The sequence below is a fragment of the Centrocercus urophasianus genome, unplaced genomic scaffold (genome assembly GCF_019232065.1).
Source record: "Centrocercus urophasianus isolate 14NV4802_14NV808 unplaced genomic scaffold, USGS_Curo_1.0 seq_357, whole genome shotgun sequence".
Taxonomy (NCBI): domain Eukaryota; kingdom Metazoa; phylum Chordata; class Aves; order Galliformes; family Phasianidae; genus Centrocercus; species Centrocercus urophasianus.
This window is the reverse complement of record NW_024884930.1, coordinates 13644-24192: the sequence shown is the minus strand read 5'-3', so window position 1 is coordinate 24192 and position 10549 is coordinate 13644. Positions and strand designations below refer to the sequence as shown.

General features: G+C 47.9%; 1 protein-coding gene across 14 annotated transcripts; it reads left to right on the top strand.

The window, feature by feature from the left end:
* Positions 1 to 2802: 2802 nt before the first annotated feature.
* Positions 2803 to 9132, top strand: LOC122167053 (NACHT, LRR and PYD domains-containing protein 1b allele 2-like). Of its 14 annotated transcripts, none has more exons than XM_042831267.1 (15): positions 2804 to 2987; positions 3449 to 3512; positions 3597 to 3905; positions 3973 to 4224; positions 4482 to 4535; positions 4863 to 4886; positions 5378 to 5532; positions 6124 to 6191; positions 6328 to 6548; positions 6655 to 6911; positions 7155 to 7286; positions 7373 to 7529; positions 7677 to 7721; positions 7957 to 8010; positions 8310 to 9132. In XM_042831267.1, the coding sequence occupies exons 3-15, from the start codon at positions 3611 to 3613 to the stop codon at positions 8564 to 8566; spliced, it is 1971 nt and encodes a 656-aa protein (XP_042687201.1). In that variant the 5' UTR covers positions 2804 to 2987; positions 3449 to 3512; positions 3597 to 3610; the 3' UTR covers positions 8567 to 9132. The 14 variants fall into 14 exon arrangements, with proteins under 14 accessions (XP_042687207.1, XP_042687201.1, XP_042687203.1 ...); XM_042831269.1 differs by having other exon boundaries at positions 3594 to 3905; XM_042831268.1 differs by having other exon boundaries at positions 2804 to 2991.
* The last annotated feature ends 1417 nt before the right edge of the window (positions 9133 to 10549 follow it).

The window sequence follows — 10549 nt, the reverse complement described above, 5'->3', positions numbered from 1 at the left end:
CTTTACAGCCATATCCTTTATTTGGGCAGCAATGTCTTTGCACAGTTCAGCAGCCCAAATAGGTTTACCCCTTCTTTGCCAGTTATTTTGCTCCCACTGCTGTAACCACCCCCATAAGGCATTCGCTACCATCCATGAGTCAGTGTAAAGATAGAGCACTGGCCACCTCTCCCGCTCAGCAACATCTAAGGCCAGCTGGACAGCCTTTACCTCTGCACATTGCCTTGATTCTCCTTTCCCTTCAGTGGCCTCTGCAACTTGTCGTGTGGGGCTCCACACAGCAGATTTCCATCTGCAATGCTTTCCCACAATACGACACGATCCATCTGTGAACAGGGCATATTTCTTTTCATTCTCTGGTAGTTCATTTTATGGCGGGGACTCTTTAGCACATGATACTTCTTCTCCTGGTAATGTTCCAAACTTTTTACCTCCAGGCCAGTCAATGATCACCTCTAGGATTCCTGGATGGCTGAGGTTCCCCATCTGAGCTCATTGTGTAAGATGTAAAGTACATGTAAAATTTGGAGTAAAGTGTGAGTAAAACCGGTCTAAAGTGTGAGTAAACCCAGAGTAAACCGTGAGTAAACCCTGAAGTAGATCACTTTCAGGGTAGGCTGTTTTTTCAGCCAGCAACAATGCTGCACTTGTGCTGGTAGGCTGGCAGCTTGTAGGCAGGCTGTTGAGTGTGAAGGGTGGGGCTGACACTGCCCACTCCTAACCTGGAAACTTGACTCATGGTGATAATCTTTCAATAGCCTGGGGGGAGGCTTGCCTCTGGCCACAGAGCGCAGTGGGTTGTTGCTGCCTGCTGAAGAGAGGGAGGATAAGTCTGTGTGTGAGCACAGCCCACGCTGCCTCTACGGTGCTGCAGCTGTGGGTGTGAGAAGGCGGCCAAGTGGCAGGGTGTGTAAGGGTTGTCCCTCTTGGCTCAGGAGACCAGCTTTCCTCATGGCAGTCTTAGACCACAGGTTTCATCATGGTCTCTGCAAGACAGCGGGATTACTGCAGGAAGACGGTGGCAACTCAGACAGAGGGAGTCTACACACTTTTCAAGGGGTTTACTTCTACTCTTCTTAGGGTGCATTCACATTTTACTCTGGTTTTACACACAGATTACTCCAGGTTTACTATCACTTAACTCTGAATTTACTCACTATTTTCTTTGGGTTATCTCACACATTACTCCAGGTTTACCCTCACTTTCCTTCTGGATTTACTCACACTTTACACCAGGTTCACGCACACTTTACACTGGGTTTACTCCATTTTACTTGGGTTTATTCTTATTCTGCTCCAGGTGTACAACCACACTGCTGATTTTACTCATCTTTACTCTGGGTTTTACTCACAATTTACCCAATGTTTACCCTCACTTTACTCGTGGTTTGCTCTGTCCTTTCTCTGGGTTTTACTGACACTTGACTCCAGCTTCACTCATCTTCCATTGGCTGCTGTTAATGGTGACGTGCGCTGAAAGGGGATGCTGTGCTTTCAGGTGCCAGGTGGCTTTTGTTAAATATGGGGTTGCATTGGTGTGGGAACAACTCCATCCCCACAGAACTCACCTGGCCTGCTGCACATGGCCTCACTGCCAGGAACTGTCAGACAGCGCTATGCCAACCTGCATGCTTTGCACTAGTGCAGTTTTCCACCAGGGTTTGTTGTTATTGTTTTCTGTAGCTGGTGACTATAAAGGTTTTTTCAGGATAGACTCTTCCTGGAAGCACTGTCAGCCTTTAATTTCCTCCTTCTTAGCCCTAAGTCCACACTTGATAATTTACCCTTCAACCCCAACTGTCTTCAAACATTTCAGGTAATTCACTGTGAATTTCCTACATGGCAGATAAGTCACACCATTCCGTACTTCTCCCTGTTGTACTTCACTGTAGAAATATCCTGTTGTTTATAACACTTACTACACACGGAATTAGGATCAGGGATTATTGCCCTTACTTGCCCTGTGTGCCACTGAGGCTTTTGCCATTTGCTTTCAGTTAAATCATAGAATTCTTGTAGTTGGAAGGGAACTTTAAAGGCCATCTAGTCCAACAACCCTGCAATGAACAGGGGCATCCACAGCTTAATCAGGTTGGCCAGCGCCTGGTCCAGCCTGACTTTGAATGTCTCCAGTGATGGGGCATCCTCCACACCTCTGGGCAATCTGTGCCAGTGCCTCACCACCCTCACTGTAAATTACTTTTTCCTTGTATCAACCTAAATCTCCTGTCTTTAAGTTTGAGACCATTTCCCCTTATCCTATCACCACAGACTCTGCTAAAGAGTCTGATCCCTTCTGTCCTGTAGCTCCCCTTTATGTACTAAAGGCTGCTATCAGCTCACCTTATAACCTCCTCTTCTCCAGGCTGCACAGTCCCAGCTCTCTCAGCCTGTCCCCATAGAAGAGATGTTCCATCCCTTGGATCATTTTTGTGGCCCTCCTCTGGATGTGTTCCAACATCTCTGAGTCTCTCCTGCACTGATGGCTCCACATTTGGATGCAGTACGCCCGATGAGGTCTCACAGCACAGAGTAGAGGGTCACCTGCTGGCCAGGGTACTGTTGGCTTTCTGTGCTGTGAGGGCATACTAGTGATGATTCTCTGCCTCTCTGATTCTTTCATTCCCTGATTCCATGCCAAGGCACACAGCTGCATAAAGAAGCAGTCTCTCACCTGTTATCCCACTTTCTTCTCATCCATTGCATAACCCGACTCTGGGGACATTCATTTCAGGCCAGCCTCCAGCTGGCAGTGGGGTTCCGCCCCTCAGTAATATCAAAGTCCAGGTGTTATCTCACTAGGGGTGGGGACAACCAGTGCTTGATCAGGAAGTGAAAGTAAAACTGAGAAGTAGCCCACAAGATCCTGCAGCAGCACACCCTAAGAGGGGCTCAGACCTGAGCTGCTGCAAAGCCTGTGGGCCCTTGGTGACCAGGGATGTCTACACCTTCATCTTCTTCCTCTGAGGACCAAAAGAGTGACTTCTGTAGGTAAAATCTGAGTCTAGTTATAATTTCACACTGTTGAGCAGCAGGCCTACCAAAGGTCATCCAGGTAAGTGAAAAGTCGGAGCTACTAAGGATTCAAGGTAATGAGAAAGATATGCTAATTGCTCTGTGCAGCCTCAAGATTGAATGTAATGGAAAATTGTGCTGCTTACTAAAATGTTTATCTCTGTGTATTTCTGTGTATGTGCATTTCTGACAGTCGGCTTGTAACCAGAATGCTGAGGTCTGTCCTGAATTTGCCAAAGATCCCAAAGTCAGATAAGCAGTGGCTCATGGCATGACATAGATATCATTCAGCTATGTGTTCTCACTTTCCACCAGATGGCTCAGGAATGACTGCCAGTGAAAAGTTTAACAGCTGATTCATCTTGCTAAAATGTTTATGCAATTCCTCCTCCTAAATTTTAATGTAATAATAAAGTTCTAATTATTACCGCAGCACTGTAACCATTCCTCATGCTGAAGGAATCCCCAGAAGAATCTTGGTGTCCCCACAGAATCAGGTGAGAGGGGTCTTGGCTGTCATGCAAACCTCTTGCTGTTAAGAATCGCATCCCCAAAGTCCCTCAAGCACCTCTCCGCAGCAGAGCTGCGATGCACGATGGCATCAGGAGGCAGTACAGAGAACACAGTGACAAGTCTACTGTGGGACACCCTGAAGTTCCTGGAGAAGCATGACTTCTGGAAATTCAAAAGGGAACTCAGCAAGTTCCAGCCCAGGGAGGGGTATGAGCGCATTGACCTGGAGAGTGTGGCAGGGCTGTCACCAGCTGCACTTGCCACCCTGCTGTACAGCCACTACGGGAGGTCCTACTGCGTAGAGGTGACGGTGGATGTGCTGAGAGTCATGGGACAGGTGCACCAGGCCAAACGTCTCCTGGACACGCTGCAAACAGGTGAGCTGGGGGAGGTGAGGTCATGGCAGCACTGAGTGACTGAACTCATTCTCCTCTTCTCTGCAAGGCGCAAGGTTTGTTGAGCAGAACAAAGAGTTTATAATCCAGCGAGCCAATAATGTGGGAGGAACTATCGAGGAACTCCTCCAGGAAGGTGTGCTGAGCTCCAAGCAGCATGATAGCATCATGGCGGAGAGTACCAACCAGAAGAGAATGCAGAAGCTCTATGAACTTGTGCCAGTGTGGGATGCCACAGCCAAATATTGTCTGTACAATGTGCTGAGGAGAAATAATCTCTCCCTCTTCTTGCAATATGCAGGTAAGAATGAAATTCAATTATCTTCACAGTTGAGAAAAGCCTTCAGAAAGAAAGGAGGATCACAGGGACATCTACACACCTTTGTACTTGGGAGGGACAGGAGGCATTTGTGTGGGAGCTATTACTCAGCAGCTGCAGATGCAAGTAGTGGAGGATGTAGAGAGCACATGAGGAAGTCTTATTCTTGGACCACATTTCTGCAGAGGTAATTCTTTAACCCTAGATTTATCCAACTCACCACTGTTCCCTATCTGTAGGAGATGGATTGACCCACTACTCCTCGGCATTTGAAGGCTGGATAGTAAATCTGGGTGAGTTCTGAACTGTTAAACACAATCATCCCTTTGTTAAACTGCATCATCTCCCCAGAGTCCCCTCCTGAGCCATTCTGTGAAGTAACGCTGGTTAAAATGGACAAGTTTCCAGATAGTCCTTGGCTTTTGGTTACCTTCCTTCAGCTATGTACTCAGTGCAGCAGGACGCCCTCTCGTAGGCCACAAGTGCATTCTCCTTTTGCTTTACTGCATTTCTTTAGTTAGGAGCCATTTTGCTCTGCCCCAAGCAGTCTTCCCCAGGGTCTCAAAGCAATCACCTCACTTATATTTCTCTGCCTCACTGCCATCTCCTCTCTCCTGCAGATGCCTGGATATCTAATACACAAGGTGAGCTCTGAGCTGCTCAGCACCGTCACTTCCTTTGTTGAACTACATCACCTTCCGTACAACACCTTCCATCCCTCCAGACACAGCATTCCAAAAGCAGGACTGGCTTGGGCTCTTTGTTTTTTCCCTCTGCATGCAGGTCAGGGACCTAGCTCCAACAGAGCTTTTCAGGTTAAGAAAGTCAGAAATATTTCTGACAGATACATTATCATGACTTACCTTATCATGATAAGACAGCGGTGTGTAAGCTAAGCAATGTGTGAGGCCTACAATCAGCCAGTGATCACATAGGTCAACCAAGATCAATTCAAATGCCAGGCTCTCCTGGCACTTAAGATATACAAGGATCTGGATAGTTCTTGCCTTTTGACCTTTCTTATGCACTAATGATGCCAGTATAATGAGGGAAATGGCAACTTAGGGGGGTCAAGAAGAGGCCATTGCAGCCCTTGGGGACAGAGGGAGATAAATGCTCACTCCTTGCCTTACAGCTTCATTCTATGGCACAGTCTCAAAACTGAGAGAGCAGGTGGGAAAGCTGTTTCCATTCACAACTCCTGCACGTCCAGAAGACAAGCCTTTTGATGTGGAGAGCAGCAGTGGCAGAGGCTCAAGTCCCAAATGCATGGCATGCTCAAGTCAAGAGGTAAGGTGCTGTGCTCTCCTGCTTATTTCAGAGTGGTTTTCTAGGACAGCCTTGCACTTATCTGTCTCTGGTGATTGCTCACCAGGGATTCAGATCCTGGTGCACTTCTCCCATGAAGAAAGCCTGAGAGCATTGGGTTGCCCTGAGAGGTTCCAGAGTCTCCTTCCCCAAGGTTCTTCAAAATGCTGTTGGACTTGGGTCTGAGAAACACACTCTGGGTAGCCCTGCAGGAAGGTTTGGACCAGATCATACGATCATGGGATGGTGTAGTTTGGAAAAGGCCTCTAAGATCATCAGTTCAAAGCACAAATGCAGACCTGTCTGAACACAGTCTGCATCAGACAGAGCATCATCAAACTGGAAAACGGTAGAATAATAGCACCACAGAATTTGTAGAATCACTTTGATTGGAAAGGAGACACATGTTCCAGTCCAGTCACCAACTACTACTATGAGCCTGCCACTGAACCGTGTCCCCAGTCATCACATCCACATGTCTCTTAAAATCCTCCAGGAATGAGGAATCCATTAAACCAAACCAGCCTTGATACTGAGCTTAAACCTGTCTGTGATTCTGTGCTTCTTGCTCAGGAGGACGGGGCAGAAGAAGTGAAACCAGAGATTACTCGGGGCAAAGATGGCAAAAAAGAGATATACAGGTGAGCACCTGACAGCAGGAGGTGCCCTCTCCTGAGCAAATAGCCACCAAAAAAAAAAAAAAGACAGGGTGATCCCACAGCCCAGTGTCCAGCCTGCAAGATCCTTTCTTTCTTCTCTCCTTCTACCACTCTGCAGAGCTCATTTTCCTCGGGCTGGCTTCTTCCGGTGCAGTGAGACAGAGCTCAAGTTCTTAGTGAGGATGGCCACCACGATTGAGTATGAGTACTCCTTCTGGGAAAGTCACCTGCCTGCAGGAATCCCCTCTGAATGGATGGAGGCTGGACCCGTGTTTGACATCCGTGCTGAACCACGTGCTGTTGAGGCCATTCACCTCCCACACTTCCTGTGTCTCTCAGGTACTGCAGCGAGGATGAAGGCTCGGTGACTGAAACAGCCCTGGGGGACAACGCGCCCGATCCCCAGTCAGATGAGTCAGTCCGTGAACATTATGTCCATTCACAGAGAGGAAGTTAAGCGTGTCTGGGATGCACATTGGCCACCTTGTGGATGGGAACTTGTGCCTGGAGAATCCTGATGCAGTGACGCCATTCCATGCAGTGCTGAGAGACCCCAGCTTCTCACCTATGGGTGTCATCTTGCTTTCAGCCTCGTTCCCCTTCATACCTGTGCACTGCCTTGTGCTGCTCTACCGTGTCATCAGGGCTGCAGACATCACCCTTCATCTCTACCTCATCCCCAACAATCATGGCCTGGAAAAGGTAAGCACAGCTTTGGTTTCTGATTCAGTTTTGTGGTCACATGTAGGCAGTCAAAAAATGGGTGCTTCCTGGAAGAGATTGGGATTGTGAAGCACCTCTGGCAAACAGACTCCCACGAGGCACTACTGGGACCCTGCTCTCCTGATCTCTTTGTAGCTCTTCTTCCTCACTTGGTCTCCTTGCCCTCTTCTTGTCTCTCCCATTACCATTTGTCTCCACACTCACCACACGATCATTTTGCAGGCAGTGGAGAAGGACGAGAAGAGACGAGGCCATTCCTTCCTGGTGGACAAACCTCCTCACACCTCCCAGCCACTGAAGTTTAACACACGGTACCGTGTGTCCAGTCCCTCTGAGGCAGAGATAAACCCCCAAGTATGTTGGACCTTGCCCCTCATGAGCACTATGAGGGATCATGATCACTATGAGCTCACCTTAATGCACCAACTTGCCTCTGCCAGGAGCTGAAATTCATCTACCTGACTTCAGGCAGCCGCCAGCTCTACACCGAGATCTACAGCAAGGACCTGCAGGAGGGAATGCAGCTCACCTTGACAAAGGTGTCACAGGAGGGCAAAATGGAGCACAGCCCGCTCTGGGCCACCTTCCTGAGAGCAGGTAGGGAGGCAGGATGCAGCCCCAGGTGAGGTCTTGAGGATGCATACAAGTTTGGAAAAGGAGGAAGGGGTGCAAACATCTCTCACAGTGTGTGTCCCAACCTCCTGTCTTCAATTCATGTCCTCCACTCTTCTTGTTCTCCTCCAGGAGACATCGAGCCACCAGTTGCCTTTTCCACATCATTGTTTTCAGGTTTGTTCATCCATTAGGGTGGTGGTTTTGGCCTGGAGGTCCAGGTCTTTCCCCATCCAACGTGGAGAGAGGGTTTTCTTGCTCAGCATGGCTTCTGACACATTCATGAGGAAATGTGTACATCCCAGTCCAACATCCAGGCCAATGGGACAGCATGAGGTCACAAGCCACATCCCCAAAATGCTTCCCATGGATTTCCAATGAATCTGCTTCTTCCTGCCTCCCAACCTTGCAGATCCATCACTCATAGAGCACCAGCCATCCTCTTCTGTCCAGGCCCAACAAAAAGGTGAGTTTTGGGCTGCCCTTTTTCCTCACCAACCTGCCCCACGGAGGGAGGCCATGAGGGCACAATGCCAAAGCAGACAGAAGATCTTCAAAACCGAGATAGAGATTGAGATGAGGAGGAGTAGGATGAGCTTTACCAAGAGATTGTCAAACTCTATCTCCTTGCCCAAAGTCTCAGCTGAGGCAGGAGAGGTCGCTATGCGAGGGTCCGGCAGAAGCAGAGATTGAGGGTCCTTCAGCCCTAGTGCAGGTGGGATGTCGCCTGCTGAGCACAAGCATCCAACCACTCACCCATACCAGGGCTGCATTTTGTGGAGCAACACCGAGAGCAGCTGATCCAACGTGTGACATCAGTCAGCCCTGTCCTGGACCAACTCTATGGGCGCGTCCTGACCAATGAGCAGTATCAGAGCATCCGAGGAATGCCCACACCGCAGGAGCAGATGCGGCTCCTCTACAGCTTCATGCCAAGCTGGGATGTTGCCTGCAAGGATCTGTTCCTTGATGCGCTGAAGAAAACCAATAATCACCTTCTCCAGGACCTCCAGGGACAGTGAAATCCATCTTGGGGAGGCTCTGAGAGAGCACGGCCCATGGAGGATGTGGGAAAGATGAGTTTCTGGATGAGCTCTATATCACTCAGGGAGACCTCGGTTTTTTACAGTTTCTTATTGGGTACTTGGTTTCACCTTCACTGGGTGTGACCATTATGGGGCTGGAAGATACTGGATTTGGGATGGGATGTTTTATTATAGCCTCATTCCCACATGTGGAAATGTGTACATTGTTTTCTATGTAATTTGCTCTTAGTGAGCGTAAAAATCATTTCCAGGGCGGTTTCCCTCTCTTGCCAACACCAGCACATTATCACATTTGGTACACTTGTGGCTAAGTTGTTCCCTTTTCACTCATTCTTCCCATATTTCTGATCAATTATTTCTGATTCCTTGTCTCTGAAGGACAACGTTGAGACTGAACCCACTGTTTCTACTTTTTGTTTTCCCTTGGTGGACTATGAGTGCACTGTCAGCAGGAATTTCTTCCATAGACCAAGAAGTGTAAGGTGACCCTTCTTCCAATCACCATTTGACTTATTTCATTAAAATTGACCATTTTTGATTCAGCCATTTGATTCTTCAAATTCCCAAACACACCAGGGCAGGGAATTTATCTCCCAGCAATAATCTCTACAAACTTGAGGAGATTGACCTTCAATCTACCAAATTCCATTCTCTTCAGAGGAGGCCATCACCATAGAGACAGTGCCTCAGGAGTGGGAGATGATCAGTAGCTGAGTGGGGCAGAGGCCTGAGGAGTTGAGTTCTCTGTAGGGTTCTGAGGTTTCCATGGGTTTGTGGTGTCTCCATGGGTTGTGGGGTCTCCATGTGGTTGACAGGTGTCCATGTTTGTCCATAGGGTGTTAAGAGTGCGAGCTCCCCATTGGGTGGAGTTTCTGTAGGTTATGGCAGGCATGTCCAACCTGCGGCCTGGCACAGCTCACAATGCAGCCTGCACTCCCTTCCCCATGCTGCCATGGGGTGACTCTTCCCACTAAGCAGCCCAGGCCCTCAACACCCTCACCACCAGCCAAACACTGGTGTGCTATTAATCTGATCTGGGCTGAAACCAGGGACAGGGAGGGCATGGTGCAGTGCCAGCTCAAGTTATGGCCAGTCACTTCATGCGTTTGGATCCATTGGCTAAATGCAGTTCTGTGAGTAATAAAAGATCCGCCTTGTTTTTCGCTGTGATAAAGGAATTTGAGAATAGGTTTGGATTACAATAAATAAATACATAAATAAATAATCATTATACTTTCAAATATTTGCAGCCAATGCTGTTTGCAATTTTTTCAAGTGGAATGAAGAGTGTTGCAATCAAAAATCTGATCATGGCTTTATAGCAGACTTTCATAAGCCCTCTTTTACCAGAGAAAAACAATCATTGCTTTATAGTCCCTCCTTACTCACATCATCACTTGTTAACAGTACGGACATTTGTGCACAATTACTGTCCATGATGAAGTACAGGGAGAGTGACATTTCATAAAAAATCTCTGACCTTGAGTGTGACGAAGACTAGTTTAGCAATAGGGATCTGGCTTAAGGACCAATATGAGTTTAACAAAAGGAATCAATGAATGCTTATTCTAAAATGTTCCAGTTCAGCTTTGCTAGGTGTGCAAACAGCCTTACTTTTCTCAACGATCCTGCTTCACAGGAGCAATGAAGTCACAACAGATGACTTTAATCTTTGCATCCACCGGGTACGAGGAATTTTTAACCATGCTGATGCCTTCAAAAGAGCACCTATTGATGAATCAGGAAAGAACGTTCTCAGAAAGCGATGAGAAAGAGCTCAGTTATCGCCAGAGTGTAAGTGAAAAGGAATTCTTTTCAGCTCAGAAGAAAGAGGTTCAGCAGCTTTCTTCATGCCAGGAGTAGCTGTGAGCTGTTCCACCATTAAGAGTCTCATTTGCTCCATAGTTAAAACGTGTAAACTCTGCCATCGGCAGGGCTCAGTGAAGAAGTGACCCAGCT